At 39.8% G+C, this 15595-nt stretch overlaps 1 protein-coding gene and 1 long non-coding RNA gene across 7 annotated transcripts in view; one reads left to right on the forward strand and one right to left on the reverse strand.

The window, feature by feature from the left end:
• cdh23 (cadherin-related 23) overlaps positions 1-15595 on the reverse strand; it is a 205850-nt gene that overhangs the window by 60421 nt on the left and 129834 nt on the right. For all 5 annotated transcript variants that reach the window (XM_061789259.1, XM_061789260.1, XM_061789262.1 and 2 more), the window contains 8 exons: positions 14588-14652; positions 11853-12090; positions 10176-10281; positions 9661-9788; positions 5067-5139; positions 3762-3878; positions 3405-3517; positions 1231-1338 (listed from right to left, as the gene is read on the reverse strand). In XM_061789259.1, the coding sequence (XP_061645243.1) occupies positions 1231-1338; positions 3405-3517; positions 3762-3878; positions 5067-5139; positions 9661-9788; positions 10176-10281; positions 11853-12090; positions 14588-14652 (948 nt within the window). The remainder of the gene's footprint in view (positions 1-1230; positions 1339-3404; positions 3518-3761; positions 3879-5066; positions 5140-9660; positions 9789-10175; positions 10282-11852; positions 12091-14587; positions 14653-15595) is intronic.
• Positions 3862-15595, forward strand: part of LOC133485497 (uncharacterized) — a 48374-nt gene continuing 36640 nt past the window's right edge. Inside the window, exons 1-2 of one of the 2 annotated variants that reach the window (XR_009790711.1) lie at positions 3862-4193; positions 5831-5982. This is a non-coding gene — a long non-coding RNA (uncharacterized LOC133485497). Of the gene's footprint in view, positions 4194-5148; positions 5684-5830; positions 5983-15595 lie in introns of those variants that run through there. The other variant, XR_009790710.1, reaches the window with a different exon arrangement.

A 15595-nucleotide genomic window follows, 5' to 3' on the forward strand; every position in this document is an offset into this window, starting at 1 on the left:
CTTTTTCTCAAAGCGAAGGAGAATTGATTAAAATTGGATTTTGTGAGATTTTCTTTTATAGCCATATTGTTTGGCCATAGGCTACACAGAACAAAGGTGGGGGTGTGAACATTTTAAAAAGTCAGTATTGCCGTTTTTAGTCACCATTTCTCCATTGGTCTTCGTGCAAGACGGACTCTCGCTTTCCTGCCTCGCATCTGAATAATTTGCAAAGCGTATGACTGCAGGCTATATTTTAATTAGCAATCGGACTCCCTTAATTACACTCAGCGACGGCTCTTTAATTAATGAATGATCAGGGCTTAATTTCCAACAGCATAGAGTCAAAGACACCAGCAGGACAATGAGAGAGTTTGGGGGCAATATTCAGGCGTTTACGTTGTGATGGCCTACACAGTGAACACAATTGGTCCATGTAGTCTAGTCTAGTCTAGTTGAGCAGTACTACATGTACTATATGGACTGTGCATTCAGATACATTTTTTGAACAGATGTTCTTTTAATGGTCTCTGTAAAAACCTTACTTGTGTTAAATAAAAGATAAACAGATAAAGTAACATATGAAGATTATTGTCCTGGTGCAAGACAGAAGTTGCATTCTGCTGGATGAGCAGGGCTATAAAAAAATATATGCAAAACATTTTGAAAGCACAGATTTATTAACACAAGCTGGGGCAGAGGAAAGAAGCAATATTTTCATACAAGTTTAATTTTTAATATGGTGTCTGACTGGGGTTTCTCTGGAGACAGAGAACACTCAATAATGTTTTATGGGATGTCTGGTCTCGTCACGTTTTGGGTAACATTGACAATGTTGACATGCACAAAGCAATTGGGTTACTGACATAGTTCATTTTCTCCACTTTTCCCACACGTGTATGAATATCCAGTTTACTTGCAATTAGTGTAATTTGATCTTAGACCAACGGTCCACCGTGGTGATAATCACAAGCGTTATAAGGGAGAGAAAAGAGATTATAACGCTCAGGGCCAAGGACGCTCTTGGCAATTAAAGTAAAGCTTTATTTACAGTAGCTGTGCAAGCAACTCACATTGAGACAGTGCTGATATTTAATCGATGGAAGTGTACACGTACATGCCGCTAACCTAATTTTATGAACTAAATGCTCCAGTCCAATTCAAGATAAGAATTCATGTTAAATAATTACATTTCCTGTGTATTAACTCTTTCAGTAGCCTAAATTGTCACGCTGGGAGTGATGCACTCACAGAGAAAACATCTGTGTTGTTTGGGCTCATCTCCACCACATTGGCATGGTATGGCTCATCCTTCCACTGGGGGGCATTGTCATTAATGTCCAGGATGGTTATGTTCACCTACACAAAGTGGAGATCAGAAAAACTGAGGTAAATAAATTAAATCAAGCCAATTCAAGACCAAAACGAAAATAACATGCACTGCATCTGGTAAGTATTGACAGTGTTTCATTTTTTCCACATTTCTTCTGTTCCAGGCTTTTTTCAAAATGCCTTAAACTCATTTCCTTCACACAACACCCCATAAAAACTTTATTTTTTTATTTTTTACATCTTTACAAATTTATTTAAAAACCCCACAGAGAAATCACAATGCATAAGTATTCACAACCTTTGTCATAAAGCTCCTTGAGATAATTCAACAGACCTTGGCATTCCAGAGTTTCAACATGTATTCCAAATACCAATCCTTGACTGAACAATACTATGATTTCAAAATGTGAACACATCTCTACAGAAGTCAGTTAGAAATGATAATACAGCCAATTAGACCTGTGCGTAATTTTGACACCAGGGGTCTTTGCCAGTGCCCATGTCATGTTACCAGCACCCGTAACAATCCACAGTGCACCACACAATATCAACATTTTTATCAACAAAGTGAATCATATGTTTTGATCAAAGATAGTTAAAAATGTTTGACAGGAGGCCTTAATAATCGGAACCGAATCTAAGTTTAATAATAAGGATTAAAGTATGCGCGTAATCATGACTCGTCAAAATTACCAGCAACTCAGCAGTGCAGTCAGGAGACACAGAAAACAGCCTGCGCATTAGCAATAGACTTCAAACAAGAAACCATCTAATTCAATACAAACTCGCTTTTCATCATTGCTAGTAACTTGACCGTTTGAGATCGAAGCTTGTAACATTTTGACATCATTTTCTTGAAAACACTTACCAGTTTCTACCGGCCCCTCCCCTCCCCTTCTTCCCCCGTTAATCACCCGCAGCTTTGTTAGTTAAACAGCTGTGTAAACTTGTCACCAGGAACAAGAAAGTTTCCTCTCTCTTCACATTAAAATTATGATGGTGGGAGCAGTGTGTGTGTTCGCATGCTTGTGTGCGTTGTTAGGGGAACGGAAGCAGGAAAAGCTACCAACAACTCCCTAATGCAAACAAAGTCAGTACTGTTGGCCGCAATCACGCTTTTGAAACAGCATTAAATGGAGTCGATCTAGCTGTCTGTCTGTCAGTTAAGAGTCTTTGGAGAAGTGTACTTGCGAATGGTGTGGTTGTTTACATGTTTAGGTGCTTACTGTATTTGGCATGTGAAGTCTGCACTAAGTTGCTCATTTAATATTGTTTCACTGACACTAATATTTAAGTTATTGGTTCACGTTGATGTCATTCTGTAACCTGTGTGGCGTATATTACCAAGTAATGGGTACGGTCAAGCTAATGCTCTTTTTGTACAATGCAGAAGTGATATTCCCGCCGTTTGGCAGCTGCTGAAAGAAGCTACTTGCAATCTAGCTTAGCTTTTCTTTCAGCAGGACAACAACCAAAATATTCAAGGAGTGGCTTGAGGACACCTCTGTGAATGTCCTCGAGTGGGCCAGTCAGAGCCCAGATTTGAATCCAATCGACGATCTCTGGAGAGGTCTGAATATATGTGTGCAGTGGCACTCCCCGTCCAACCTGATGGAGCTTAAGTGGTGTTGTGAAGAGGAATGGGCAAAACTGCCCAAAGATAGCGTTCACGGTGGGCTTGCCAAGGTTGTGACGTCTTTTTCAAAAATATTTGAGGCTGTAATTGCTTCCAAAAGTACATCATCAAGGTATTGAGCAAAAACTGTGAATACTTATGTACTGTACGTGTGATTTCTTTTTTTTTTTTTTTTAAATTCAAATACATTTGCAAACATTTCCCCCCCAAAAAATCATATTGTCATAAGGTTTTACGTGAAGAAATTTGGGGGAAAAAATAAATGCATTCCCTTTTAAAATAAGGCAGTAACAACAGAATGTGGAAAAAGTGAAGCACTATGAATACTTTCATGGTGAACTATAGATTTGTTTACATTTTCTTTTGTTTTTTTGACAAACTTGGATAATGTAAATAAAGAAAATTAAGACTTTGTTGAACTGCACATGAAATGATCATGGCTGCTTGGAGCAATTACCGTGGCAATGCCAGTCTTTTGTTGCGGGCCCACCCCTCCATCCACAGCTCTGACGATGAGGATGTATTCTGCCTTTAGCTCTCGATCCAGCAAGGCTGTGGTGGTGATTTCTCCTGAGCCACAGACACAAGTTATATCCAAATATATTAAGATGGTAACAACCATTGGAGAGAGTTGATGAACGGTCAAAAGAAATATGTCCAGCAGACACATATAAACAAGAAAAAATGAAGTGTGATGAATGAAAGAATGCTCACTGTTAAAATGAATATCACTTTATTTAGACTGTCCAGACTCACTTGGCCGATAAAAAAGGATCCAGTGTGTTAAAATACACACTCACACATGCACACATACCAGAGCGTGAGTTAAGTCGAAACTGGGAGGAGCCCTCCAGGGAGTAGATGAGTGAGGCCTGGCCAAACTCTCGAGAGGCGTCCAAATCAGTGGCATTGACCACCAGCACTGTAGCTCCTGAGGAGAGGTAGCGGGAACACAATCGTACAGAGCATGTGAAAAACAAGCTGAAGAGATAGTCAGTGAGATGATCTGCAAATACAATTTAATCCTAAAAGGGGAGTTTGCAATCCCCCAAAACATTTTCACTTTTTGCCTTTGTTTATTCTGATAGAGGTCTTTATTTGGAGCATTTTTATTCGTTTTGGGCTTCTAACCCTGTTTGAATTGGACTACATGGCTCCATGTAAACTAATCACATTACTAATCACAACCGAGTCCTAGGTAAGTTTGGCATATTCATGCGAAGAAAACACAACATCCATGGCAGAGGTAAGTTACACTTCCGTGTCAGTCAAATACTGTTAATGGTATAGTTATTTTAGGAGTGACATAAGTTTTGATACAGCTCTTTGCAGGTTTACTACATTGTGTTGTGACTAGCAAATGTGCAGTACATAATGTGAAACTAAGGGCAGACAGACAGTAGTCTAAAACCTTGCTAGATAAAATCACAAAAGTGGCATTCATTCATCCACATCTCAATTGTATGGCAGTCAGTGGGTTTTTGGATTAGCATGCCATCAGCTTGTTTGGCATGGCTGATAACTGGCACGGGCTTGATCAATAAAAAACAGAATCCATTCTGGCCATGGGGCTGGCCCTGAGCACAGCCTTGCAACCAGGCCCTCAGCTCAAAGAGCTTTAGCCACAGTCCTCGAAATCAGCCTTGGCTCAAGCTGTTCAGCAATGTGCTCCTTCAAAACGTCTCTGAGACAAAAAAAAGTGGCCAGAGCTAAAGCTGGAGCGAAGAAAGAGAGAGCGCGAGTTAGAGCGAGAGAGAGAGAGAGAGAGAAAAAGTGGACTGGCAAATATCTCATTTCCCTCTAGCAAGTGGAAGCTAATCTAATGTCTGGGATAAAAGGCTTCCCTGAATGCATGCATGAAAATGAATATAGCAGCCAGTGCTTTAGCTTTGCATAGCCAATAGCCAGCATTTGGACTATTTGAACGTACAAAATCTAAACAAGTAAAACAGTATAGGCTTGAAGACAATGAAAAATGAAAAAAAAAGTATGGCAAAAAATAACACACAAGACATGCACATAATGTAATTTTTCTATACATAATTGTGTGTATGTTGTATAGGCCAGTAATTGGATTGAAGGCACTTAACATGAAGTCTAAAAGTTAAGGTTTACTCGCCAGCGTTAATGTTCTCTGGAATCTTGACAATGTAGGATGGCTTGCTGAACTCGGGTGGGTTGTCATTTTCATCCTGGAAGTGGTATATACACATCAACAGCTGTTCAGTCAGGAGAACAATGAGAGCACACTAATTTTGGAAAAACAAGTTAACACACTCTAATTTGTCCTTCAATGGCAAAGTACTCAAATTTACAAAGGACAAATATTTGTGATTCAATAGAAAACACATGGCGGCACGGTGACCGACTGGTTAGAGCGTCAGCCTCACAGTTATGAGGAGCGGGGTTCAATCCCCGGTCCCGCCTGTGTGGAGTTTGCATGTTCTCCCCGTGCCTGCGTGGGTTTTCTCCGGGCACTCCGGTTTCCTCCCACATCCCAAAAATATGCATTAATTGGGGACTCTTAATTGCCCGTAGGTGTGAATGTGAGTGCGAATGTTGTTTGTTTTTTATGTGCCCTGCGATTGGCTGACAACCAGTTCAGGGTGTACCCCGCCTCCTGCCCGATGACAGCTGGGATAGGCTCCAGCACGCCCGCGACCCTAGTGAAGAGAAGCGGCTCAGAAAATGGATGGATGGATAGAAAACACATTCTGACTCTCACTGGCAGGATATGTACGTATTGCTTAGATTATTTTTGTGGCCATGTCACCAACTTGTGCAGCCATTTGTTGCAAGACAGAAAAAAAATGCACTTGGGCAACTACTTAAAAAATTTAATTCTACCACATATATGCTATACTATATCCTTATCCTCATTAGGGTTGCAGGTGAACTGAAGCCTATCCCGGCTGACTTTGACACCCAGGACCGGTCGCCAGCCAAAGAAAGGTCACAAAACTAAGCCTTGCATAGGAAAAATTCTCTTGGACCCTCCACATCCTGGTCATCAGCGTTCCAGCTCCTTCCCACAGGTAAGTGCTATCAAACAATGCAGACTACAATCAGCAGACATTCTAGTAGCTTCTTGCCCCTTTCCATTTACTTCTTAAACAGTTGACTTGTAATTCCATATTGACATGTTGCCAATTTTTGTCAATTTTGCACATGTCGTTTATGACATTACTGAACTCATTGTTGTAGCTTCATCACGCTGCTTTAAGTGCATAACTGTTGTTGATTACTACTGGCCACATACGTGTTTGAGGACTCTCTGAATCATTTACACATTTGTCGTTGTATCAGAATTATCGCTCAACTAGTCACTTTAAATTGCTTGACGACTATCTGCATCATTTCCACAATTGTCATTGTATTTGCATTTCTACATTACATAAGGGAAAACATGCAAACATTACTTAGAAATGCCAGAGCCCAAATTTGAACCCACAACCTCAGAACTGCTAGTCAGATGTGCTAACCATTTCTCCACTGTGCCCCCCGGTATACATTTATTGATACAGGTTCATTTCATAATTGAATTGCTACACTAGAAGCCTTCACCAGAGCAACATCTGCTGGATTTGGCGAGACAATGCGCCACTTGTCCCTTGTGTAAAATCCACAATGCCACTGAATGTGTACACCGAGGAAAATGATAAAATTACACAATGGCAGAGGACATTATCCAAGCATTTCTTCAAATAAAACAAATGAAGTTAATTAAAATTTGAGTGTTATAAACATCTATACTGTGGATCAGCTTTAACCTTCACGTTCACTTCCCCCCACAACACGTCCCACAGCCTCCCACGCATTGCATTCCCCTCTTTTTGTCACACTAACAAATCTCATTGTCTGGTTATTCATAGTGTGGCTTTCCGCTGCGAGAAGTGGTAACATTTTAGCAACACTAACTGGCACCATTATCTATGCAGTCTCCGTGTTAGACTTGGGCATTGTGTGTGATGCTGTCATCATCTGATAAACCACTGTGACATGAGTCACAACACTTGCAGACCGAGGAGAGAAACAGAAAGTGAGAAAGATATAGGCAGCATTATGATCATCTCTCCCTGTTCGTTTTTGCATTGCAGTAAATATTTCCCCCGACAGCATTTCTCTCTCATGTAGGATGTGTGAAGAAATATTTTCTGTCTTTGCCTATTACAGGATATGCTGACTTGCGAGCAACATACAACGATGTAGATGTTTTTTCGTGCTCCAGAGATACTATCTAGGAAAATTCAACATAATTAAACAAAATCACAACACAGCTTTACAGAAGACCATTTCTGTTTTTGACATTTAATGCTGTTTATGATGATCATACTGTATAATGTATTGAGTAACCATATGGTCCTTAATTATGAATAATAAATGCTAGCAGAAGTTGAGGAGTAGTTGATCAGGTACTGTATACAGTATTCTCAATCTCATGTAAGATGGAAAACATTTTGTCTTTAAGGCAACTGTATGATGCAATCATCCCATAATAAGATTAACTTGCTTTATTTTATGGATAATATTGTCTATTTTGTTGCCTTGGCAACGCTGCCTCACCTACTTTAGTAGTTAGTATAATATTGGTGAACCTGCCAGGACATCGCTTCTTTTGTGTTTGCATCAGTGTTGGAGCTAAAGTTACTGTTCAGGCTTGTGAGAAAGTAAAAAAAAAAAAAAAAGTTTGTGTGTGTTATTGTCTGTTTGAACTTCTGACCATGTCTCTGCTGTATTTGCCATAGTGTGTTGATCATTGTCATATATAAACAGATAATCATGAAATGAACGAAAACCAAATATTTGATTGAACCAGTACATACTCTTTATTTTACATACACACATACTATGCTGCCTGGCAATTTTGACACTGGCCAACAATATCCTCATAATTTTCTAGATCAAATTATGAACTATAATAGCCTTTCTGACATCAGTAAATGCATGATTAATCCTTAATCAATGTTTCAGAGAGTGTAATTTTGCAAGTACTTGTTTCCACGTGTCAAGGTACCCTCTCTGACCTATGTATGACTTATTTTCCTCATGTTTAATAGGTATGATCATTCTTATATTGGTTTCATCTTTCAGTTTCAACATTCCCCCATGACCCTTCAAAGACAAACAGGTGCATGTTTCTGCGGAAACCTGTGCAAATGGGGTGGTAACACGAACAGTTATCGGGACGGTTTCAAACTCCGTCACGAATACGGTAACCGCTGTCCCATAAAAAATACACACATTTATGGCATGTACAGTGTCTCGGGTTCAAGACTCCCACCATTTCCACCATTGTCACCGATTTAAATCACACTGGTACATTTAACATCTATTTTAGTAGATGAGTCAAATTTGATCCAGAACAGCCTCACTGTACACAAAAGCAAAATTGTACAAAGAATAACATTTTAAGCTAATTTCATTTTTGTGCATTTGGGTTAATTTAGGAAAAATCATCAAACTTCGGTGAATGACATTTAGAGTTATTGTTAATTTGTTTAATGTCAAAAAAGCTCAAATCTGACCCGTACAGTATGTATAGGTCGGGTTGCTACCATTGTGGGTACCAGAAAATGACTGCTAGGAATACATATTTTTCTTGATGATTGGTTTTGCATTTTTATTTTCGAATGTCTGTAGAATGAGACATCTCAGTTTAATACTGTACCATTATATGCGGTCAAAAGTTTTACATTGTGGACTTTAAAGTGTTTCACACATTGTCTTTATATGTACTTTATCTGAGTGATGTTTAACTGAAACAAACAGCTGGAGAGCTTTTCTAGAAAACGACTTTGTAGTGTTGATGGTACTTATAGCGGTAAAAGGGGAATACACAGCATTATGGAAAGTGTGTGTTATTTAAGGAGGTATGATGCTGAAATTATTTAACACAATTTAAACTATCCAATGCAACGTCCATCATAGTCCTACAGTATTTTTTTTTATTGCACATTATAGCATCCTGCATTGAATCCACCCATGTTCTACCACCTATCCTGTTTATGATGACAGGTGCGCTGGAACCAATTCCAGCTGACATTGGCCGAGTGGTGGCGTGCACCGTGGACTGGTCACCATTCAATCACATATAGACAAACAACTATCTACACTCACATTCACAGCTATGGATAATTTAGAGTATTAAGTTGACCTAACATGCCCAGTTTGGCTGAGAATTACAGTACATGCATCTTCTTGTTGCGATGATTTTATTGTTGTGATTTACATAATTGTGGTATAGTTGTCTAATAACAGATGGCCACAAGGGTATCACAATACTGATTCCATCCGCCTTTGACCTTAGGTGTGAATATGAATGGTAGTTTGTCTCTATGTGCTCTGTGATTGGTTGGAAGGTGAGTGTACCCCACCTTGCCCAAAGTCAGCTGGGATAGGCTCCAGCTCACACGTGACCCTAGTGAGGACAAGCGTTATAGAATATGGATTGATCCATGGTTTCATATACAGGAGCTTTCTTCGCAGTTCAATGTAAACAATATTCAGTATATTTATTGTAAAGCTTAAGTGTTCTTTTTTTCTTTTACGATTTAAGCTCACAAAGAACAGACTGTTTATGCGGACATGGGACTCAAACATTAAATGCTTATTTAAGAGTGAGATATGATTTTCATCGTTGTTCTACACAGTACACGGTGTGTGTGTGTGTGTGTGTGTGTGTGTGTGTATGTATTTTGCATGGCTATACTTACAATAACCTCCACTGTGACAGCGACAGTACTGTTAATCGCTGGGTTTCCTCCATCTTCGGCCATCACTGTCAGATGGATCGTTCCACTAGGAACCTTTTCGTAGTCCAGAGGCCTGGTTACACTGATCACTGATGAAGGGAGAGTGTAAGAGCAAGTAAAACTTTCCATATTGCCGAAGACTTTCTGTATCTAATGTCCATTGATCCATCCTTTCACTGATTTTAGATGAGAGGTCAAGTCTTTCCATCCCAAACTCATCCAAGCATTCCCTTATTGACCTTGCTTTGTGCACTGGGGTACAGTCATTTTGAATCAGACAAAGAGCTGACACCAAACTCTCCTATGAAGTTGGCTAGCATAGATTTGTTCTCAATATTTAATGCGTTGAGGTTTGGGTTCACTAAGAAGTGTAGCAAACCTCCTGCTTAATCGACTGACCCAAAGTTGTGTACCAACTTGTTTACTGTACACGGTATGCTTGAACTTCAGCCTCATGTTTTCAATGCTAAGCGCACCTGCATAGCCCTCCACCATGATGATACTGAAGTAATCAGGGAAGGCAGATGCTGAAATGATGCTGTATGTGATGAAGTTGTTGGGAGGCGAATCCTCATCTGTTGCCTGCGGCAAGAGAAGGTAGAGAAGAAATCTATAGTTATACATTTTGAGTGAGTGAAAAAAAAGAAAAAACTGTCAATGAGTGCCAGCATGTTATTGTCAACATTTAAGCTTGTTCCGGCTATTAGTAGCTAGGATATCAAAACACCAGCTCAGCTAAATACCGGCCAAATGAAACCTTTCCAAGGCTAATCCACAACATTAACAACAACGAAAACACTTTCTCATTATTTTGTTATTGGCTGGACTTAGTCATGATTCTCCCAGATGTTTCCAGTGTACTGGACCTTACTGGCGTCATTCTATTGGGCAGGTTGTCAAATCTCCTGGTTATGTGCATGAGCCCACTCTTTGATTGAAAGCCATTTCAGCACAGAGAAGCAAAGGAAACAAAACCCTACTTAGGAAATAACAGCAAACTCTATCACTGTAACACATCACCTCCTTCCGTATACTACTGGTATTTTTTCAACGAAATTGTGTGGAGGTGTGTTGTGTGGCTCTTAATGCTTGTCGAGTTGGCCACCCCTGGTCTACTGTAGTGCATGAGGTCTGTTTTAGGGCAAATTGCTGCCCCAGCATTTGGTGCCATGTGGCTTCTCAGTACCTCCGAGGCAGCTTATTAATATCAGAAGCATTAGGTTAGCTGAGACTAATCAAACACAGTGAGCCAGGCGTTCAACCAAGTAATCGTCTGACGTCCTGCAGTGTAAACACAAGCCGCCACTATGCACTGTGGAAGGGAAAGCCATCGTTGGACCCACCACTACAAACTATGTAATAGGCTTTCTCTTCAGGGCACAATCAAAGGAAGTGCTGAGCCATCGGTTACCATTGTGCCTGTGCACCTCTGGCTTTTGTGTGGCAGTGACAAATAGCCAACACACCAGGTCAGCCCGTTCTTCTTGGATAGAGTACACACAAATACACAAATGCAAGATTATACAACACGGAGGAAAAAAAAGGAACTAGATGAATGGAAATAGCAATTGAGAATATACTATACAGTATATCGGTGTCTGAAATTAATTCCACATAAATAAAGTACAGTGTTGCCTCGCTATATCACGGTTCACCTATTGCAGATTCAGTACATTACATATTTTGCCATATTGTTGGATTTTGAGTGTGTGCTGTATTTTCTTTGTGGTACAATAAACACCTCTTAGCTTAAAACATTAAAACTGTAAATAAATGAATGGACCTTACTGGCGTCATTCTATTCATAAATAAAAATTCATTAACACACATTACAAGGAATAAAATGTACAGTACATAGTGTACAGTACTACTGTCCATTACTGTATGTTTAAGAGTGTAAAAGATGTTTAACAGTATAGAATGTGTTTCTAAGAATATGTAGAGGTTAATAGGGGTGTAGGGAAGGTTCATACAGCTTTAAAATATGAATAAATAATACAAAAACTCTATGGTTGCTGCGTTGCGGATTTCACCAATAACTGTGGGATTACTGCATGTGACTACCAATGAATGACTATTAATTTAGCCTACTAATGCTACTTCTAAATCTCCCGCTTTCATGTAAGCATAATTAGTAGTTTTTAACCCCTCACCCTGACTCGGGCCACAGGCTGGACAGCCTGTTCGTTCTCTCTCAAAGAGCCGACGTACACCTCCTTCTGGAAGAGTGGCGCGTTGTCATTTACGTCGAGCACATTGACTCGGATCCTCCCGGTGGTCTCCTCCCCTCCTCCGTCCCTCGCTAGCACAGTCAGTGTGAAGCGACGCATCAACTCATAATCCAAACTGGCCCGCAGAATCACCCAGCCTGTCTCTGCATCTAAGGAAAACCTGCGAAAGAACATAAAAAATTGAAATTGATGTTCACAGCTGCGGAGATGTATTATCATATTGGGCCTGATTTACTAAGATATGAAAAAGTGGGCACTAAATTATGTGATCACTCACTCGAAGGGATTGCCTGCATTGTTGGCAACAGGTGTAAAAGGGGTAGGGACCGCTGTATTTAAAAGAGGGTTTTGTGCTTTAGGTACATTATATTGCCAAAAGTGTTCGCTCCCCTGCCTTGACTCAAATATGCAGAGCTGCCATCCTATAGAAATTCAATTCCAGAACAATTTGTCTAAATTTGTCTGAATTTCCATATTTTCCAAATTTTGTCATGAACATTACCATGGAGCAATTATTGCAGTATATTTTGTAATAGGATAAAAATAATTCTGCATACTGTTCAATTGCACAACATAATCATTAGTCTATAATCATAATCATTAATAAATTATGACCAGTTATTTTAATGTTTTTATTGCACCAACCTTGTAATGGCGGATGCCTGAATCAAAGTATATGAGATTTCAACGTGCTATCGTCAAAACTATCTGTGTCTATGGATTCATTCGCCTTTACCAATTCTGTTTTCAACTTTGGTTAAAAAAAAAAAAAAAAGTCTATTATCATTATTATTAATAAAGGGCATCTTGTGAGGCTGTTAATTACTTTACATTTATAGCTCCAGACCCATATTGGTTGCCTTGTTATTTTGTTCAAACTTACTCTCTGCTACAACGTGGTTCCAGCGAGACCTATGTGACAAGTGTACTGAATAACCTAATCACTTATCTCGGTGTTTTGCGACTTCATGACACGATAGCTTAGCAATTAGCATCATGCTTTTCCGTCTTTTCCTACCCACTGCTCGCCCTCCCTTCGTGATAACGTAAACGATATGTGTAAGAAGTGTAGTTTATTCGCTACCGTGGAGGCGATGATTAGTGACTTACAATTCGTTGACACCAGACGCAACGAGAACTTTCACCTCCGTGGCTTGGTGGCCGGGAGGCGCGGCGTAATAAAATAGCATACACCAAGCAGCTTTCTTTTTTTTTTTTTTTTTTTAAACAATATAGAGTTTATTTCATTAAATTCATTTATAAAATTTACATCACGGTGGCTGGCACAGTGCTGTACTGGCCGGTAATGTCAGACGTTGGATTTTTTCCCCCCTAGTATCTGGAACAATCTGTGTTATGGCCGCAACGAGTAAGCGTTCAGTGATTTTTTGGAACACAATATGGACGTTCCGTAACATTTGGCAGGTCTGCATATGATTTTAACTGATATCGCAATGATGTTGGTGCACCCTTGCAGCTAAAACAGCTTCAACGCTTGTGGGAATGCTTTTAACAATGTTTAGGAGGTGGTTTATGAAATTCTTGACCACTCTTCCAGAAGCGTATTAGTGAGCTCACACAGTGATGTTGGATGAGAAGGCCTGGCTCACTATCGACTCGACATTAACCCAAAGGTGATTTATCAGGTTGAGGGCAAGCCGGTCAAGTTCATCAATAGCAAATTCCCTCATCCGTGTCTTTATGGACCTTGCTTTGTCTACTAGTGCACAGACATGTTGGAACAGGAAGGGATAATCCCCAAACTGTTTGACTGTCCAAAATCTATACTTCTGGAAAAATGGTCATAAATTCCCACAAACACACTCCTAAAGCTTGTGGAAAGCCTTTCCAGAAGAGTTTTAGATGTTATAATTGCAGAGGGTTGACCAATCTCATATTAAACCCTGTGGATTAAGAATGGGATGTCACTAAAATGCATACAGTACATACTTTTAGGTAATTTAGTGCAGCTCTGATGGTTTTTGAACATTCAGGAAAGCACCGCAAGTGGAGGTTAAAAGTGATGGAATTGGAAGTGTTGGTGAAAGAGGCAAACAAACATTACTGAGTTAAAGAAAATAAATCGATTCTAAGATAATTTGGAAAAGCCAGCAGCCACTTAAAAGCCATGTTTGTTTAATTTAACTTGTCTTGAGTGCATGGCAATTGGATCAGAATCATCTTTATTTGCCAAGTATGTCCCAAAAAAAAAAACAAGGAATTTGTCTCCGGTAGTTGGAGCCGCTCTAGTACGACAACAGACAGTCAATTGACAGAGAACACTTTTGAGTGTGTGCCCATCCTGCGTAACCTTTTATTTAAAAGCACACCCAGAAAACTCCTCTGAAGAGGCGAGCACCAATTGTGACAGTGCGCTAAAATGACCCAGACACACGGAAAGGCAGAGCCAAAAGATGTTTTGTCATATGTGATATGACATGACTCCTTCTTGTGACTGGCTTCATTCAAGTCAGCCCTTAGCTCATTCAGAAGCTCCAAAACTGCATTACTGAACAGACGATATGTTGCGATTATATTTTACATGAGCAGAAAAGTTCTCCCCGCCTGCTCTCATTTTGGTTTCTGATTTCCACTGCCATATCAGGATTAAAGAAAATAATATATGCTACAGTGCAGTTTATATAGATGCATCTTACTGGTCTGGCTCATCGCTGAAGTAGTAACGCACAATACCAAATGTGCCAAGGTCTCCATCTGTAGCCTGGGTGAAAAGAAAAAATACAAGAAAACAGTTGAAGAACCATTGTCATCAAGCAACACATTTCTAGGAGAAGTCAGTGGTTAATGATACAGAAAGTAATGCTAGATTTAGTGTATTTGATTCACACTCTGTTCATAATTTGACATTTTTGGACAACATGAGCACAAAGAATGTGCCCGCACAACCTGTGTGGGCTCTAGCACAAGTCAACAAACTCCACAAACAAGGTGGATATGGTGCAGATATTCTGCAGACAGGCTTTATTTTGCCAAGCTCCAAAATATTTAACCCACAATAGCTCATAATATGTAATAATACATTTGTTTGATCATTGCCACATTTTGTTGAGAAATTTATTATATGACCCTCAGAGGGCTTTATAGAAAGATGGCCTGCGTATAGTAAAAAAGGTTCCCCACCCTGAGTTCAGCACATAGTACAGTATAATAGTAAAAATCCATCCATCCATCTTCGATACCACTTATCCTCACTATGACCACAGGAGTAAAAGAGACTTTCCTGCCTGACTTTAGGTGAAAGGCGGGGTACACTCTGGACTGGTCAGCCAGCCAGTCGCAGATAGTAATCACAATCACTGTCTAAAGTTCTGAAAAATGGGAACGCTGCATCACAAAGGCCATTCAGCATAAATGTGGACTTGTGTGGATGAGGTAAGGCAAAGAAAAATCTGAAGAATTCTTGATGACTGCTGTATTCTTGTGAGGAAAAAGTGTGGTTCACCAGTTATGTCCAAACTTTCACAATTTCAGCGGTAGCGTAAAGGCTGCAACTATCATCTGTTCGCTACACTGTTGTGCTCGAGCCTGTAATTTCACATCATCCCGGATGGTAAATCAATGTTTCTTTTTAATGTCTAAATCACTTTGTTGTCAAATGCACTGAAGCACATGCTGCTAACTTGCAAAGAGGGACACCAAATAAA

Source organism: Phyllopteryx taeniolatus, chromosome 11 (genome assembly GCF_024500385.1).
Source record: "Phyllopteryx taeniolatus isolate TA_2022b chromosome 11, UOR_Ptae_1.2, whole genome shotgun sequence".
In the NCBI taxonomy this organism is placed as follows: domain Eukaryota; kingdom Metazoa; phylum Chordata; class Actinopteri; order Syngnathiformes; family Syngnathidae; genus Phyllopteryx; species Phyllopteryx taeniolatus.